Raw genomic sequence first — 17,381 nt, forward strand, 5'->3', positions numbered from 1 at the left:
TGTGTCCTAGGGGCCATTCAGTTTCAAGTTATGAAGCTGGTTTCCATGCTGACAACCTGTTTTGAGTTGCAACCAGCTTCCTCAACCGAAATACTGGAGATGAAAAGCACCAGCACTGCTCTCTTTTCAGCATAATCTCTCTTCCCATTTGTATGATTTGCAATTCTGCTATGAAACCTGTATACATGGGGAAGAAGAGGTGGCCACAGCTCACACCCGTGTTTCACCAAGTGGCTTCCTCGCAAACTGGGCTTGTCCTTCTCTCGATCAGAAGGTGCCCACACCTTTCCAGCCACCAGGTGGTATGTCCCAGTGTTAAATTGTGCCCCTTCTCCCCAGCACACTGGGGTTGGGCTGTCCCCAAAAGCCCACCTTCACCACCCCAAGCCATCATCTTCAACTTCCAAGCGTGGTGAGGGGGCAGCGGCCATTTTGTGCTCCATCACGAGGCTGCCAACACAGCTGGGGGGCTTTTTTAAGGCATAGATGTTTCTCTAAGAGGGAGGTCATGAAGAGAGGCCCTAGAGGCTGCCCAGCCCCGTGTCTGGAAGCCAAACAGGGCCATGCCCCCTTTGCAGCAGGTTTGGGAACAGATCTGCCCCCGAGGTGGGAGCGGGGCTGAGTCACCGGCGGAGATGAGGAGGGTCTGGGCCTGGGTGGGTGGGTGGCGGGGAGATGGGCAGGGGTGGGCAGGGCGGGTGACGTGTCCTCCGTGAGTCAAGCTGATGCTGGTCCACGTGTCAGGGAGACTTAAAAAGTTTGGGAAGGGAGCGAGGGCATGGCCAGCCGGCGGGGAGGCAGAGCAGGGGGCACCACGGTCATGGGACAGCTCTGCCACCAGCAGCCCCCCACGGCCACCCCGCCACGCAGCCCGGGGAGCAGCGGGGGGCTGCCAGGGTCCCCGCTGCTCCTGCTCCTCCTCCTCCTCCTCGCCTCCTCCATGTGTGCTTGCAAAGGTGAGGAGCATCCCCCTGCAGCCCCTTCCTGCACGGCCACTACTGTAAATTGGGGGGCTGGAAGGGTGACCCCATCATTGCAAGGGGGCTGAGAAATCCCAGCCCAACAAAATCCCTGCGGTGCTCTGCTTGGCTGCGGAGCTGGGGTGGGATCGGATGCTGCCGTGAGAGATGCGGAGATGCTCGGGAGACAGCAGGCTGGGAGGGTAAGGGGGTTAGGGCTGGGAAGGGGGGGCTCATCTCAGCACATTTTGGGGTGGGGAGGTGGGGTGCACCTTCCCCTACCCCAGCAGGATTGCCCCGTCCTGCCCAAACCGTGCTCCGGCAGCTGGGGGAAGTGGCTTTTGTTCCAAGCGGAGTCACTAAAGGGTTAAGCGGGGAAGGACAGAGTTGGCAGGCTGCTTTAGACACAGAGCCTGATTACCTTTGATTTAATTGGGAATGCTGAGTTACACCTGAAAGTTGCTATTTTTGTAGGAGGGAGTGCTTTGTGAAGACAGCCAAAGGCACCGTATTTCCAATTGTATTTTCCCACTCCAGCTGCATTAAATCCTTGCACCCTGTGAAGCAGCACAGCACAGCAAGCTGCTGTGCAATGAGCAGTTCTACTTTGCGTGTATTATGAGTGAGTGAGTTACTTTCATCGGGAGCTTTTGTTCTAATTTTTTTATATTTTCCTTAATATCAAGAAGCAAAGAAATCTAAGTAGAGCATACTGCATGCTGTGTTCAAAATATATTCTGGAGATGTGGAAGAGGGGAGGGAAGGAAAATGAAAGCAAAGAATGGCAGTGGCACACGGTATTTTAGCATCACTTGTATAGAAATGATAAGAATGAGCTTGGGTATGGAGAGCAGTGGTGGGGAGAGATGATTTAAGAGGTGGATTCCAGGTTGAAAAGTGACTGAAATTGCGCACCCGGCACTCTGCTGCCTTGCAAGAAGTTTGGTTTTTTGAAGCTGGCAATATTGAAGTGAACAGATATGTCAAGTGTTAATTTTATTGAAGGGCTTCCTCCTCTATGTTCCTTTTGAATAGGACTGCTTTCCTGGAGAGCACTCTTCCCCTCCATCATGGATATTTTGTGTGTCTTACTAAATAATATTGTATTTCCTTGTGTGTGCCATTGTGTGTGTGTGTAAATCAATGAATTCCCTCCAGGCTGAAGCAATATTCTGCATGGGGCGATGTGGGGATGATGCTTGGCACTGGAGGGGACATGGAGCTTGCTGTGAGCATGAAACACAGGGGATAGCACACAAAATAAGACTTTTGTGAATAAGTGCAGAAGGGCTCAAGAAACTTAAGAGCTGGTGAAATAATTGCATCTCCTCTGTTCAAAAGTTTATGCTCTGGGCAAAAAAAAAGCTCCACAAGTGTCATATTTAGGCTTCCTCACCTGCTGCTCCAGGCCTTACAGGCTGCTGGGTTTCTTCTGCTCCCCCCGGAAAGCCTTGGGAGCTAGGCAGGAGCTGTGAGGGGCAGGCAAAGATTTAAGTGTGGTGACTCGAAGGGTTGCCCTGTTCCACTCCTGGCAATCCAGACACCAGCTCCAGGGAATACTCCACCATGATCATACTAACTTAGGAATAGAAAACAAAACAAATTTTTTCAAAAAAGGGAGTTGTAGCACCTTTATTTATTTGTGTTTTTTTGAGTTTTTCCTTGAACTAAAACAAACATCAAAAAAGCATTTTTTTTTTCACTGGACAGCAGTTTTCTTTTCATGTAAATCTTTCAGAGATTTCAAAAATATCTCACTCCTCCACAGGATGAAATCAAGACACCCTCTATAATTCTTTCTCTGAGGAGAACAAGCATCCATAATAATTAACCATCTTAAGTCTGTGCCAGTACCAAAATGTGGTTTTGGAATTTACCCTTTTATGCCTGGAAGTTACTCCTGTTGTTATTTGTGGTACTTCTAAAACAAGTGGGCATGATGAGCTTTCACATCCTGCTCACCTGGCCATTCTAGCTATGTCTAGCTTCAGCATTTTTGTGTTTAATTTGGTGCAATTCTTTGGAAAAAAAAATACTACTAATAAAAAGCAATCACAGTTAATAATAGACTGTCTGGGAGGTTATAAAAACTGTTCACCTGAGGTGTGGTAGAACAGTGTATAGAGCTGTCAGGCACGGGTCCTGGGCAGTAGCTTTAGGAGAAACTGGATGGCTGCTTGGGGTTCCCTTTCCAGCACCAGCCCCCCTCCTGGGTGAGATGGAGACTCTGGTAACACAATATAATTAGGATTATGCTGCCAGATAAAATTACAGTAAAATAATAACTAGATAAAATAATAACTTCCCGCACTGGCACTGCAGGTGAGCTGAGCCCTCAGTACACTCGAGGCTGTAGATGCCACAATGTGTTTTCCTAGCATTCAGGTCCTAGCGTTCAACAGCAGCCAGACAAATTTTTTTCCTGCTGCTAACCACTGAGAACAAACTAATGCCAGCCTGACTCGTGATGAAAACTGAGTGGCTTTCACACTGCTTATTGCTCAGAGACATGAGTGTCTGTATTTTGGCTTTGCAGGTTCTGGGGACCCTGTCACCCTCAGAGTTTTTATTTACAGCACTGACATGGGATACTTACAAGATGAGCCCTACTGTACAGTATTGCTAAGCAGCGTTTGTGCTTCCAGGTGCACCGATGCCATCCCAAGCACTTGATGCAGATCAGGATTTGCAGCTGTGGAAGGAGGTGAGCATCGTGGGCAAGCTGGTTCAGCCATGCCTGGGAAAAACCCTTGGCTGTGGGGTGAAAGCTGGGAATGTCTGTGGCAATTTATTACTACTAGAGCAGGGATACAAGATTAAAAAAAAAAAACTGTTCTAGTCCTTGCTATGGTCACACCTCACTCTCCACTGTTTCTTTAGCATGGAGTTCAGGTCCTTCTTCTTCCAGTCTTACTTCTCCTGTATAGACCTTGTCCCTGGAAGCAATACTGTGTCTTGCCTGGTATCTTTATAGTCTGTGCATGACAGGCAGTAGTTGTTTCAACTCATCCAATCCACCTCTTGCTTCTTCTGTCTGCACGCAGTGCTGGGACAATGCATTTAATCACATCCTAGCATGTTAATTTACTAGATGGAGGATAATATCCTGTTGCAGTTTGCCCCTTCAACATTTTATACCAATTACAACTCTAACTTCCATTCCCATCTTTGAACTTTGCATTTTTTTTAGCATTTTTTGCATTCTTGGATGTTACTTGTGTGTCAACATGGGCTTTTTTGTGCCCTTTTGGAACAGACAGGACAGCAGGGCATAACACAGAGAGGGTTCAGCCTGCGAGCTGCATGCCCTGGCATTGCTGTAATCTTCAAGAGTGCTGCTGACATTAATTTTGTACCTTCTGATAACATTAGAAAGCAAGTGACTCACCATGGGTGCAGATATACGGAGTAAATTTCTTCAAATTGAGGCCATTACAGAACACACTGCCTTTTTGTCAGCTCATTTTGGAAGTATTGACTCAACCACTGCCTTCTTCCTAGACTGGCACTTGAACAAGCCCTGGTGGTACTTTTGTCCTGGGATAAAGTGATCTCTTGGGAAGCAAGATCCTAATAGCTAGAAGGACTTTATGAGAATGAGTTGTTTAAATTCCAGATTAAATATATACTTTTTTATATATTTCTACATTTATTGCTAGGATTTGCTATTTATGATATCGGATTAACCCCTATGCTTACTGGAGGCAAAGGCAAGGTTCCTATTGATTTCAGTGAACAAAGAAGTATACATGAAATACTAAATTCTGTGCAAAATTATGTAACACAAACAGTATAAAACTCAATTCTATAACAGGAATAATACAGGACTGGAGAGGATCTAAGAACTAAAAAAAAGAGAATTTGATGTGTAGGTATATACCTGAAATCAGCCTGGCTACAAAACCATAATGGAGTTTCTTAGAGTGTTCTTCCCTGCTTGTTACTTTATTAGCTGATCACTCATGAGAAGCACTGCCTCAAAATTAAACAAGTATTTTCCAGGAATGGTTCTGAGTTTAGAAATATAGGACCTTTCTAACATCCTTTCATTTCTTTATGTTATTTAACCAACCCCAAATAACTGGCAGGCTCCCACCCTCAGGCCACACTTCTGAGGAAGGAGAGAAAATTACTGAAAAGAAGCATCAAGGACCATAGGAATTATTAAATTAAAAAAAAAAAAAAAAAGATAAAACACTTTTTTTTTTTTTTTAATTCTTTCTTTCAATTTTGAAAAGGAGGAATCAACAGAAACTGTGGGTTTTCTCTGGTCCTTGCTTTTTCCATGCAGATTTTAGCTGAGAGATGCATTGCTTTGGACTGTGTTGAACACAAAGTAGTCTTTGGTTTGTCCTGCCGTCGAAATACAGTAGATCTCTACTTGACACCTCAAACCAAAAACCAAGCAGATAAGCCAACAAATAAACAACCACAAGAAACAGGACATTTTTAAAATAGGTTTCCAAAATGACTTAAGCTTGGTTTAGGTCATTCACTGCTAATTTCTATCTCTACATTTTCTTACCCTGAAAGTGGTGAAGCTGAACAAATATACGCGGAGACAATCATCTGCAAGATGAAGGGAAAAGAGAGCAGGGAGGTTGTGTTACCAACAAAAACTATTTGAGGGGGGATCTTGTGAGCTATTAGCTTTCCCACTATCTCTGCTAATGCTTTCTCATAGGTTGTCTCTAGAGAAATGAATCATCCCTTGTCTTGGAGTACTCAGATATGCATTATTTGTTTATTGCTTTTTTCAGTTAATGTTTTCTTCACTAAAGACTGCTGTTTAGGGCTTTGTACCTATAATAAAATCATAAGACCCGTTGCATTGCCCACTCTTTATTTTAAAACCAAGCATTTTGATGCAGTCTGTGAACATAATAATGATTGGCAAAGCTTTTTGGCACCTAGAATAACAGCATCAAGTATTCAGTGGAAAAAAACCTGGCGCATATCAGTGCAGCTTGCAGTTGATACAATTTAAAAGTTAAGCCTCTTTTTTTCATTATTATTAAACTGTGCAACTTCTGTTGGAGCACTGGAGATTTTTCCTTTTCCTTACAGAATACTTTGAGCTCTCAGCACTTGTAAAATTACTTCCATGAATTCAGATGTCCTTTATCCACTTCTCCCTACCTGATCAATACTTCCATCAAAAATGGTTCAGTACTGTAAGACTCTTTCATCTTGGAAGAGAGACAATAGAAATAAGGTATGACTGTCCATACAATGTCATGAACAGTAAGGAGAGGATGGCTAAGAATCACTTATTTGTTACTTCTTCCAAGACAAGATCATGATAGCACTGAATGAAGATAGCTTTGGAAGGACTGATCGAGACAAACAAAAATGTTATTTCATGTGGTGTTCAGGAAACCCTTACCACAGGTTGTTGTGGGTGCTAAAAGCTTACAGCGTGTCACACAGAGACTATTCAAAGTCACTGAACAGAAATCCTCTGAGCTTCAGGAGAAACGGTCTACTTCCAACTCAAAGTATTTGCACTACAGTTTTGCTGGTGGTTGGAGAGCACGGGCCTTATTAAACCGTGGTTTTCTTCTTAGATTCTCTCCCAGGTGCTGACTGGCTTTTTTTAAGAGATAAGCCACACAGCTAAACAGACAGGGGCTTCTTGGTTTGGTCTGTGGATTTTTTTATTATTATTATTTGTGTCTACTTGTGTGTCTACACACCTCATGTTCCTCTCTTTGATGATGGGTCTAAACTTAATGACAACAGCTTCTTCAACAGCACACTTTGAGTTTAGATCCCTTGAACTATATCAAATGTGTTTCTTACTAGCATTGTAATTTGGGAACCATCTCCTCTAAACAAAATATTGTAAGGCCCCTCATGTGCCAAAGAAATCAGTGCAAACCTCAGATATTGTCTGCTGGGTGACTCACACAAATTGAGTAGCATGCATAAGATGTGCTGGCACATATCATAATCACTCAAGAGATGCGTGGGTCATACACCTGCAGGGATGCTCGAATACAATTTGCAGAGTAGTGTTTGAGGACGGTGTATTGGATCACTTGCTTTAGTTTTATCATTTTCTTTGCAGTTTTGTGTAATCCAAAGATTGTATAGAAGGTATCTATGTTCATAGCCCATGCCCCAGATGCTTACAATCATCATTTAAAATATGACTTAGTTAGAGACAATTTCAATTAGCAGGGGTATGAATGGTATAAGAGAATAAAGGACACATATATGTGGTTGTTGAGATCAAGCACATATAAATTTGCTTTCTTTTTTCCCCCTTGCATTCAAAATATTTCATGAATGCTCCTATAATCATTCCTTCTAGTGGAAAAGCTTGACATGCCCCTGGCTGCACCAAACTAGTTTTGAGAATATAGATATTTAACTTGTTTATATTAATCTGCAGTTTTAAAAAAGGATTGTGTCAACTTTTACAGATAGACGATGCATGTTCTACCTACCTGTCCACAGATTCTCAGCCTCAGGTGAGTCAGACAGAGGTTTCTTCACTGTTTATGATGTTTATCATATGCAGTAGGATTGGTAGTTTGATACTGAGTTCCTATTTTCTTTTCATTAGGTGTCCAGTGCACTGGAAGAACTTTGTTTTTTGGTCATGGGATTTCTCCAGAAACCGCAGGTAACACACATGAAAGGCTCCTTAGCATTTCTGAAGCCTGATGTCTCCATGTGCCAGTGCCTACAGTGAATTCTGAGGACCCAGTACCTGAAGTGCCCAGCAGTGCTGGAAGTAGTATGGCAGTTCTTACTCTGAAAAAAGGAGCATCCACTAACCCCTTCAATTCTTCTAGTAGAAATAACCAATGCTCTCTGCCAGGTTTCAAAAGAGTAGTTATGTTGATAAGCAAAGACCTAGTATATATGTGTCAAGGAAGAACAATATTTCAATCCAGTATTGAAGTTTAAAATGTAATTTCAGCCCAGAGCAGAGGAACCCAAGGGGAGGCCTCATGGCGGCCTGCAGCTCCCTCACGAGGGGAACGGAGGGGCAGGCGCTGAGCTCTGCTCTCTGGGGACAGCAACAGGACCCGAGGGGGTGGCATGGAGCTGGGACAGGGGAGGGTCAGGCTGGGGGTTAGGGAAAGGTTCTGCACCCAGAGGGTGGTCGGGCACTGGGACAGGCTCCCCAGGGCAACAGTCACAGCACCAAGCCTGATGGAGTTCAAGAAGCATTTGGACAACACACTCAGACACAGGGTCTGAACTTTAGGTGGTCCTGTGTGGAGCCAGGAATTGGACTTGGTCTTTCCAATGTGATCTCTTACAGCTCAGGTTCTGCTATGATTCTATGAATTAAAACTGTCCAATATATATATATGTACATACATATATTTAATAAATAAAAGCCTCTCTACTGATTATTATTCCCACAGGGTTTAGATGAAAAAGACAACACCAAAAGGGTAAGATTTCTAAGTCTGTTTTATGATCACTTTAAAATTGTCAAGAAAATCCTAACTCCCTTGCCTTGTTTTGTAGTAAAACCCCACTTTTAATTTTTTTGAACAGTTCTTATTTCATTATTCTAAGACTCATGACTCAGGCAACTCAGACATCATGGTAAGTGGCATAGCACCTCCTTGTGAATACATGTGTGCCTGTCCATAGAAACAAGATGTTCCTTTCTGCAGTAATCTCTCCATCTGTGAAGCTTGGCACTTGGTGTTTCATGTTTAAAATACAGAATGTGTTTTAATAACATGGAGAGGATCATCAATGATGTAAAAGTGTGGAAATGGAAAACAACATTTAGGGAATCCCAACTGCATCTTAGTCTCGTAGTTTCAACATTAAAGAATAAGATCAAATTCTTGCTTCTAGAACATTACATATGCAGTGAAACAATGCTGATTTACAGAAGTTGAGAACATGACCCTAAATATTTAAAGCTCTTAGTGCATCTTTATTAATTCTTAATTAAATGGTATGTTTCTATTTGTGCATGTCACAAATATAAGGCAAAAGAGATCATTCAGACTTTGGAGTATATTATAAATGAGAAATATCATTTTAAAAAGAGACTAGTATTATTGTTATAAAAATATTCTAATAGCCAACAAATAAACTATGTGTGATCCACCCTTGCTTTTAAAGTGAAGACATAATCTGCTATGTCTGTGCATCTATTTTTTTTTTCTGTGTACCACAGAACTTGAGAAAGTTAAACATGTTCATGTCTTCTCATTTCTTAACAGTCATTTTTATATGTTTATGTCCATTGCTGCCTTGTTGCTTAAATTTCTTCAGAAATAAGCTCTATATTCCTTAGAAAGTGATACTGTTTTCTAGGCCTCCTGAGAATACTGCTGATGTTGCAGTCAATATTTTCACAATAGAGTTGCTCTGGAGATTTTCATGACAATCAGGGCACAGGGAAATTAGCTATTTCTGCTGCTGCTTCTGCTTAAGAGGTTACTGCAGTGCCTTCTTCCCCATCCTGAAGACCTTTGCCTCTGCCTGCCCACAGAGATTACTGCTTTCTCACTTCTGGTTTAGATATTCATTTGGTTGTCTTCTAGCCCATTTCTCAGAGACAGTAAATTATATGAGCTAAATATTTTTTTGGCTTCATTAATCTCTCTCCACTAACTGCAAGACAGAGCCCAGGTGTCCAGGTGGGATGCTCTTTAACTCCTCCACTCATGTCAGACTTTTACTTTAGATATTATGGTTCTTCATTGAATACCATAGGCAGACAGTGCAAAATTGACTCCAAGTAGGCAAGAAATTTTACCTATTAAAAATGTTATCACTTCAGTAATTCTACTTATTCTGTAAATTACATTTCTCTTTGCTGCATTACTTTTCTAAGAAGTATTGTATCAAAAATACATCATCTTTTAATTATGTTTGTAAGTAATTCACATGAGTTGAAGGTTTGACTTAGTTTATGGCATATAGGTTTTTCTACTTTCTCTCTCACTGTGGGCCTCTCTCTACAGGCCCACAAGGTTCTGTTTTGCTAGTCACTGCCTGGGGCAATACACACAATGCTGATGCACTTATCCAGGCTGTGTGTGAGCATACAAAGTCTTGTCAAGCATAAGGAATTTCAGGATTAGAGTTTGTTAGGGAGAGTGACTGGTGCCATGGTTACAAATTTTACTTCAGGTTGGATCCCTCCTTTGAACTGTTTTCCAGTTAAAAAAAATAAAATAAAATCTTCTTTAAGTGTAAAGTAAAATGAACTTTTCAGTACAATGAAGATTAAAGATGTTACCTTCCATAGCAGATGATCACAGTCAGTAAGTGTAGCGTATGGGAATGTTCTCTGTGCCACATGCAGAGGCTGATCAAGGTCTGAACAATTGCAGTTACCTGGGTAGGAGGACTGTAAAAAGTTCTTTCAGTGAGTAAAAGTGAGGATGCGTATCTTGTTCCTCCATCACTGTGCGAGCCACATTTGTATTGTAAATATAAATGTTGGTACCAGTTTATTGTCAATTCAGAATGTTCAGAAACAAGTTTCTCAATTAACATCTTTAGTCCTTTCTTGGTACATGATTGGTCTATCAGCCAATACTGCAGGAATAAACATTTTTTGCATCATGAGGTCAGAATTTCATTGTTGCTCATGTGTCTGTGTTCGTGTCCTCTCAGTCCTCTGTCCTGCATCCTTTGCTGCAACTCGTTCCCCAGCTTAATGAGAGAAGACTGAAGAGACACAAAGTGGACGTATGTAATATTAAACTCTGCATGCTTGCATTCTCATGTTTGATGACTCATTAGCACATCTAAAATGTCCGTGTAGACATTTCTGCTCATGGCACTTTTATTTTCAAGGTTTAATGTCACACTGATGTGTTTTCATTGGAAATGTGCATTGTTTTTTCTATTCCTTAATGAATGAAAAATAATCCTGCTGATCTTTACCATTTGCAACTCTAAAGTAATACATGCTTAACATAGAACACTGGTAGAGCCTAGATATCAAAATGGACCTGGTACTTTCTTCAAAAAAAGAAAAATACTTTCAAATTGATCACTATCATTATATTGCAGTTGAATTATATTTTCGAGGGGTGGGTTCTTTTTTTCTCCCCAGATGGAATTCAAACCATATTTACTCCTTAAGCATGTTATTTATGACTTATAGCATGAAGACTTTCCAAGCAATTTATAGGCAATGTTACTATTCAATTTAAGGTGCAGATAAGAAAGTTCTTTCTTTGTTACAGTTTTTGCCCAGAGTGTTTTAGCTTTCTGAAGCAAAAGCTATAGAAATGAGCCCTTTGAGAATATAATGACATCTCTTTCTATGGAGATTTTATTTCTATTTGTTCTTATCAACCTTTAAGGGATGTTAAATTACTATTTAATTATCTTATTACCTGATTTAGTATCTGCAGAAACAAAACGTAAGAAAAGAAATATATCTTCTCACTTTGAGTATCATAGATGGAGATAAACATTTGAAAACTTTTTTGTTTGTTTGTTTTGTTTTTTAAATAATAAAATAGGCATTAATCAGAGGGGCACAAAACTTGGAACATCTTTTATTTTGGAGTTTTCAGTTTGGGAATAAAGAATGAGCACTCGCCAGCTGTTTAGCAGATGTAAGAGCTTTGAATTTAAGGTATTCTTCTAAAACCATTAGGGTACACAATTTGAACCCTATTTTAAAAGGTGCAGAATAACTTTATACTGTCATGAAGACAGCTAAGTCACTCAGTGCTTTGTAAAGTCTGACCCTTTCATACGTATATATTATTGAGCCCTGGAGGCATTGTAAAACTTATTTTCCATAGAAAAGTACTGTGTTTGGGAGCAAAATTTTCCAATACACTGAAATAGGTTTTTTTTTGAAACCCATTGTTTCCAAAATATTATAAAATTTGGGTGTTTTTGCAGCAAATACACTTTCCAATTTCAAAAATCAAAAAGCAGAGGTATATTAATGCCCTTTGCATGGATGCAGCACCACATCATAGCATATGTGACAGCATTACTGTCATTATGTAAGAGTGGTAAAAGATATGTATGCATACAGAGCCATCTTTTACAGAAAATAGCTAACTTTTCTTCTTGTAAGTATGATTTCAGTTACTTAACACTCTCCCTGATTCCATCCTTTTCAGACTGAAAACAAAACAAACCAAACAACAACCAAAAAAATGCATCCTTCTCAGGTTTCTTTAACCCATGAAGTTCAACTAAGGCAGAATGGATTTTTGAAAAAAGAAAATCAACAGCAACAACAGCAAAACACCTTCATTATTTTAAAGGTTATATGGAGGAAAACTGTCACGGAAAAGAAAAAGGCAATACTAGAATTCATGCAGAGACTTATGCTTTCAGTATTGACACAGCAGCACAGAATGAAACCTCAGGAAAAGCCTTGACAGTGAAAAAGTGAAACTGTGAGCTGAGCTTTGAAGGGCCAAGGTTACTGGAAATAGAAGCTGGAAGGAAGGAAGGGAAATGTAGTCACGATTGGGATGGGCACAGACGCTTTAGGTCTCTTTGATGAGGAACCGGTAAGAAGAAGAATGGTTCTGGCTAGCAAGGACAGTGAAAACTAGTGGGCAGGGCAATAAAGAGGCACGCACAGTTGACCTTAAATCTGGCATTTCACAACTCCTGAGTGGTTGATTTAGGGTTTAAAGGGTATTAAAGGTTAAAAAGGTTTAAAGAGATAAAGAGCAGTTCCTGGTTTAAGGACAGTGAGTTATTTCAGAAATTCTTTATTCCACCTATTAAATGTTTCTGGTCTAGTCTGACCTCTGAAAGGAGAAATAGTCTTGTTTGATATTGCTCCGATTTTCTGGGTCCATCAAAGTTTTCCAGTCTTTGACTTGGGTCTCTGTTGATCTTATGTCTTAAGACATAAAAAAATTAATGAAATAAAAGCATTTCTTTAACACTCTAGAATATAACATGGAAAAAAAAAAAAAAAGGTGTGGAAGTAATAAAAGTAGTAAATGAAATTCAAAGCTTAGACTAACTTTTATTTGATTGTAAATATAAGCCACTGTGGCGACAAGTAGATGTTTGATTTTTTTCAACAAGGTTAAATGCTTCTGCAATTTCTTTTCAACAAGATTAGGTGAATCATTGATTAAAAAATAGAAAGCCAAGAAACGGTGATACATGGCATGATAAAATTCCTTGATATTTTAAGTGTTTGATGCCAGAGTTTCAAGTGAAATAAAAATCTCTGTAATTGCTGCTCTTAGTCAGACTTTTCCCATTATCACATTGAGTGGTTTTTTTTTCTTTTTTTTTTTTCTTTTTTTTTCTTTCATTATCTTCCTATGTGCAAGAACAGGACATAGCCCTCCTCAGTGGATGGCTGCATGCTCCGTAGTTGAATGTAGTTCTAGTTTTCCTCATGTGAGTGAGAAGGAACAGGGTAAATATTGAGCCAGAGGTCCTCATGAGCAATTACAGACAAGCTATAAAATAAAATAATAATTATAAAAGATCAAACATTAAATTTATATACTCAAATTTGTCTAGAAAAATAGCATAAGATGGATGTCCTTAACAGTGCAGTGCCCACACATATATCTAACTCACCAAACAGTAAAGGACAAAATCTTTGCAGTAAAAGGCAGGTAAAAATATGATCCAATTTATGAAGCAGCCCCTACTACTTTAATATGCGTAATATTCTTCCTGACTTCTAAATTTTAAATGGAGAGGAACTGTGTAAAAACTAGACTCATTTTTCTTATAATTTATGTCAGTCCAGTGACATAACCTGGCCACATATAAGAACTTTAAGAGTTGGCACATCTACTCATGAACCACTCTGCAAGGCTAAAATTGTTATGAAAAAAATTAACCCATTACTCATCTAATTGGAAAATACAGGTTGAAATTTACCTTCTGTGACAGCATTGACTTGAACTGCTGTTAGACCTTCATATTGGCAGAGAATATTCTTCTGTTTTTGTTTTCAAAATAACCATATATGCTAAATAAGACAAATAGTAAGGACAGCATAAATGAAAGAACACAGAATTACTATAGGTGAAAACAACCTGATGTTTAAATCCAATAAGGTCCTTTTGCTAGAATACTTTAATATCCTGAATTTGCTTCCATTGAGGATGGTGGCACAATTCATGGAAACAGAATGAATTCACTAATTAAAAGACAGCAACCTAAAAGTCATAGCATATTTGGCATACTCCAACATAGTTCAGCTTCTTCTGGGCAATTTCATTTTTAGTGGAGCGTTTCTCACCTGGGCTCAAATAAGAAACTGTAAGGGTATTTTTTCAAATAATAAGAACACAAGTAGAAAAATAATGAAATATAAACACTGTAAGACACTCCAAGTATCTGAAAAGACAGAATATAGCAATGTAGAAAGCTCCATTAACAGACAGTAAAATAAAATTTAAAATCCTGTAATATGTAATGGATTGTAGATCTGAGATGGGCATTTCAAACTCAGGTAACTCCAGAATGTGGTGGACAATATAAAAATCACACAGATGTTTTACACACAGCAAAGAAACTGTGTATAATGGCATACGTGATGAACGGAAGTCAAAATTAAAAGCAAGACTCAAAAATTACTTATAGTTTAAGCCCTGTTTCCTTTGAAAGTTTTCTTGGATTGAAGATATTTCTGTGTTTGGAAATGATGGGCGCCATCCTGTTTTACACAATTCTTACAGCATTAGAATAGAGCATGAAGTGAATTCTCCCTGTGACAACTCTGGTTATTATTATTACCACAGAGATTTCACATTTTTAAATTGAGAAACACTATCGTTGCTAAGAGAGCATACAGTAGATATATTCCATCTAGATTCTATGTTCTGCTAAGCACAAGATTTGAAGTATTTAATTTCTAAATTGGCCTGTGTCTCCCTCTACAGGACAGACATAGAGGATGAAAATTTTTAACATAGAGGATGAAAATTTTGTGATTAAGTTTATATCTTGTCTAATCATGAAGGTCTCATTAAAACAGATGGATACTTCATTCCCTTTACTTGCTACATTTAAACAGAATTTCTGTTTTCTTCACTGATCTTTTTTTGCTCCTTTTTGTGTAGATCAGCAGACAGTTTTTTCTCAGTGTGTGCAACATGAGTAAAATAGAATAGCATAAGCACTGGTCTTTTCTTTTAAAATAAATATTTCTCAGAGTCATTCTGAGAAGGGTGATCTGGATATATCTCTGGGATCAGACTGCGATCTCATTCCTTGTCTGGAACCCATATATTTACAATTTTTTAAGCTTTACATTGTTGTTGTGCTGTGAGGTGCAAAGACCAACTCTATATGGAGACTCCATCACTACGGAGAACGGTTGTATTTGAGTGATGAAACCTGGAAAGTCAAAGACTGCTCATCATTACTAGTAGAATTCTAAAGCAATCTGAACTGATGCAAAACCTTAGGTGGATTTTGGCCCTCATTCATGTGTTTTATTCAGTTCCTACATGAAGATATGATCTTCCTTGTTACCCGAAGAAACATATATACCATATGGCTTAAGGGGGCAAGACTATATAGTAGTACCGAAGAGATTGCGTACGTACTTATGATAAGCATGGGGTCATTCACAAGACTAGATATGATTTAGAATACTCTCTCTCTCTCTCTCTATATATATATATATATATATTTTTTTTTTTTAATTTTTTTCAGGAGGACCTTCAAGGAGCTGGAGGAATTCAAAGCAGAGGCTACTTTTTCTTCAGGGTATGGTTTATTCTGCTTTTTATTTTTATTTATTTATTTTTTTTTTCCCCAGGCTGAGTGTTACCCCCAAAAAAGTAGAGAAAACAGTAAAGTAGAGTAAGAATTGTTCTTACTTTTTTTGTAAGAGCTTCTCTCTGTAAGCAATTCCACTAGAATTGTTTGTTTTCTTTGTAAATGATGAGAAATACTCAACCAATGACTTCAGGTACGTTTTGTATAGCACAGAATCTGTCGTTGCAAAGTAATCAGAATAGCTGAGCTAGTTTGGGACTTCTTGGTGAAACTGAAGTATCAAAAATATATTAAAAATCAAAAGAGATTAACTACTGATACTTTTTTTGCTGTGGTAAATATTAACTGTCTTGGAAAACAAGTATTGCCTCTAATAGATCCATAGGAGGATCTTAACGTATTGAACTAATATTCTAAGATATATCAAAATAACAATTTCTAAAGTATTTAAAAATTGATTTTTTAGAAGTAAGAGTGCATAACTACTGTACTAAACTGATGAAGATTTACAGTCTTCCCTGATAATGTAGGGCTTGAAATAAGGTTAGACATACCAAGTTCTATGGGGCTTTGCTACTGAAACCACTCAGCTTTATGCAGTGCTTATTGGATATTTGTCTTTCAGCCACGCAACGGAAAGAGATCAGTGGATTTTCGCTAAGGAGGTATTTATTTAATGCTTTTAATCATGACCTATACTGAAATTACATTATTCTTATACAAATATTCCATGGTACTTATGTTTAGAAGTAGATTTCTGGAGACAAACTTCTAACAGATGTGCTAAATTCACTTGTCTTTGTCTAAAGTGAGTAGAAGCTATAGCTACTCAGTTCCTAGAACAGAGAACACAGAGGGGTTTTGGGCAGCAAGAAAGGGAAAAGATCCCAGATTTGTAGACAGTTTGGAAAGTTACCAATGATGATAGGTGTACATCAGGAAAAACTGATTCAACCTCCTGCCAAATACATACTGAGAAGTAAGCTGATGACCTGGTGATAAACCTACTGTTCTTACACAGAAGAACTGCTCTCACATTGAAATTAGCGAACTTCAGGACTTAATTTCAAATCATGCAACTCTTTGGACAGAAAAAATAATAAATCTGTGCCAATATTATGATATTCTGTTTTGTAACATAGCTTACACCTCTGTCATATTTTAAGTATTTTGTGCAATACCATACCAACAGCTAAAACTTTTTCTTATTTTGCAGGATTTTAGACTCCTGACCTAGAACTTATGCTGCAGGAATGCCTGGGCATGGTGTTTTCCTTACAAAAATAGTTCCTTACTAATGTACAATTAAAAATCACTACAATGTAAATGTTCTTACATTAGATTCAGTAAAAAATTAAAATGTTTCTTTACTTCCTTGATTACATTAAAAGCATATCAAAATTATTTGTTTCTTAGTGTTATGTTTATAACTGTGTGTAATGAAACTGTAAAATATCTCAATGTATGCATGCAACTGACATTGCCTCTAACAACATTGCTTTGTATGTTTATTTGCCTTTATAAATAAAGGCCCTGAAAGAATTGTTTTAATGAGAATGTTTTCATTGTAGACTATTGCTTTTTTTCAGAATATTTTGCAAGTGGCTTGTGTAGTCTTTAGAATTACAGATTAATTTATTCTCTTGTGTTGTATTTGAGAGGTCCTTTTTTTATAATTATGCACACTTATGTAGCCAAAGTGTTACATTTGCATATAATTGTTCTCACATT

The 17,381-nt window shown here is 38.8% G+C and overlaps 1 protein-coding gene across 1 annotated transcript; it reads left to right on the plus strand.

Annotated features, from left to right (window-relative positions):
• Window positions 1-820: 820 nt before the first annotated feature.
• NMU (neuromedin U) lies at window positions 821-16,926 on the plus strand. The gene is made up of 10 exons (XM_032187506.1): window positions 821-956; window positions 3,605-3,663; window positions 7,388-7,435; window positions 7,531-7,590; window positions 8,345-8,374; window positions 8,481-8,531; window positions 10,572-10,646; window positions 15,585-15,638; window positions 16,276-16,315; window positions 16,867-16,926. Exons 1-9 carry the CDS (start codon window positions 821-823, stop codon window positions 16,309-16,311), a joined length of 549 nt encoding a protein of 182 aa, XP_032043397.1. The 3' UTR covers window positions 16,312-16,315; window positions 16,867-16,926.
• Window positions 16,927-17,381: the final 455 nt, after the last annotated feature.

This window comes from Aythya fuligula, chromosome 4 (genome assembly GCF_009819795.1).
Source record: "Aythya fuligula isolate bAytFul2 chromosome 4, bAytFul2.pri, whole genome shotgun sequence".
Classification (NCBI taxonomy): Eukaryota; Metazoa; Chordata; class Aves; order Anseriformes; family Anatidae; genus Aythya; species Aythya fuligula.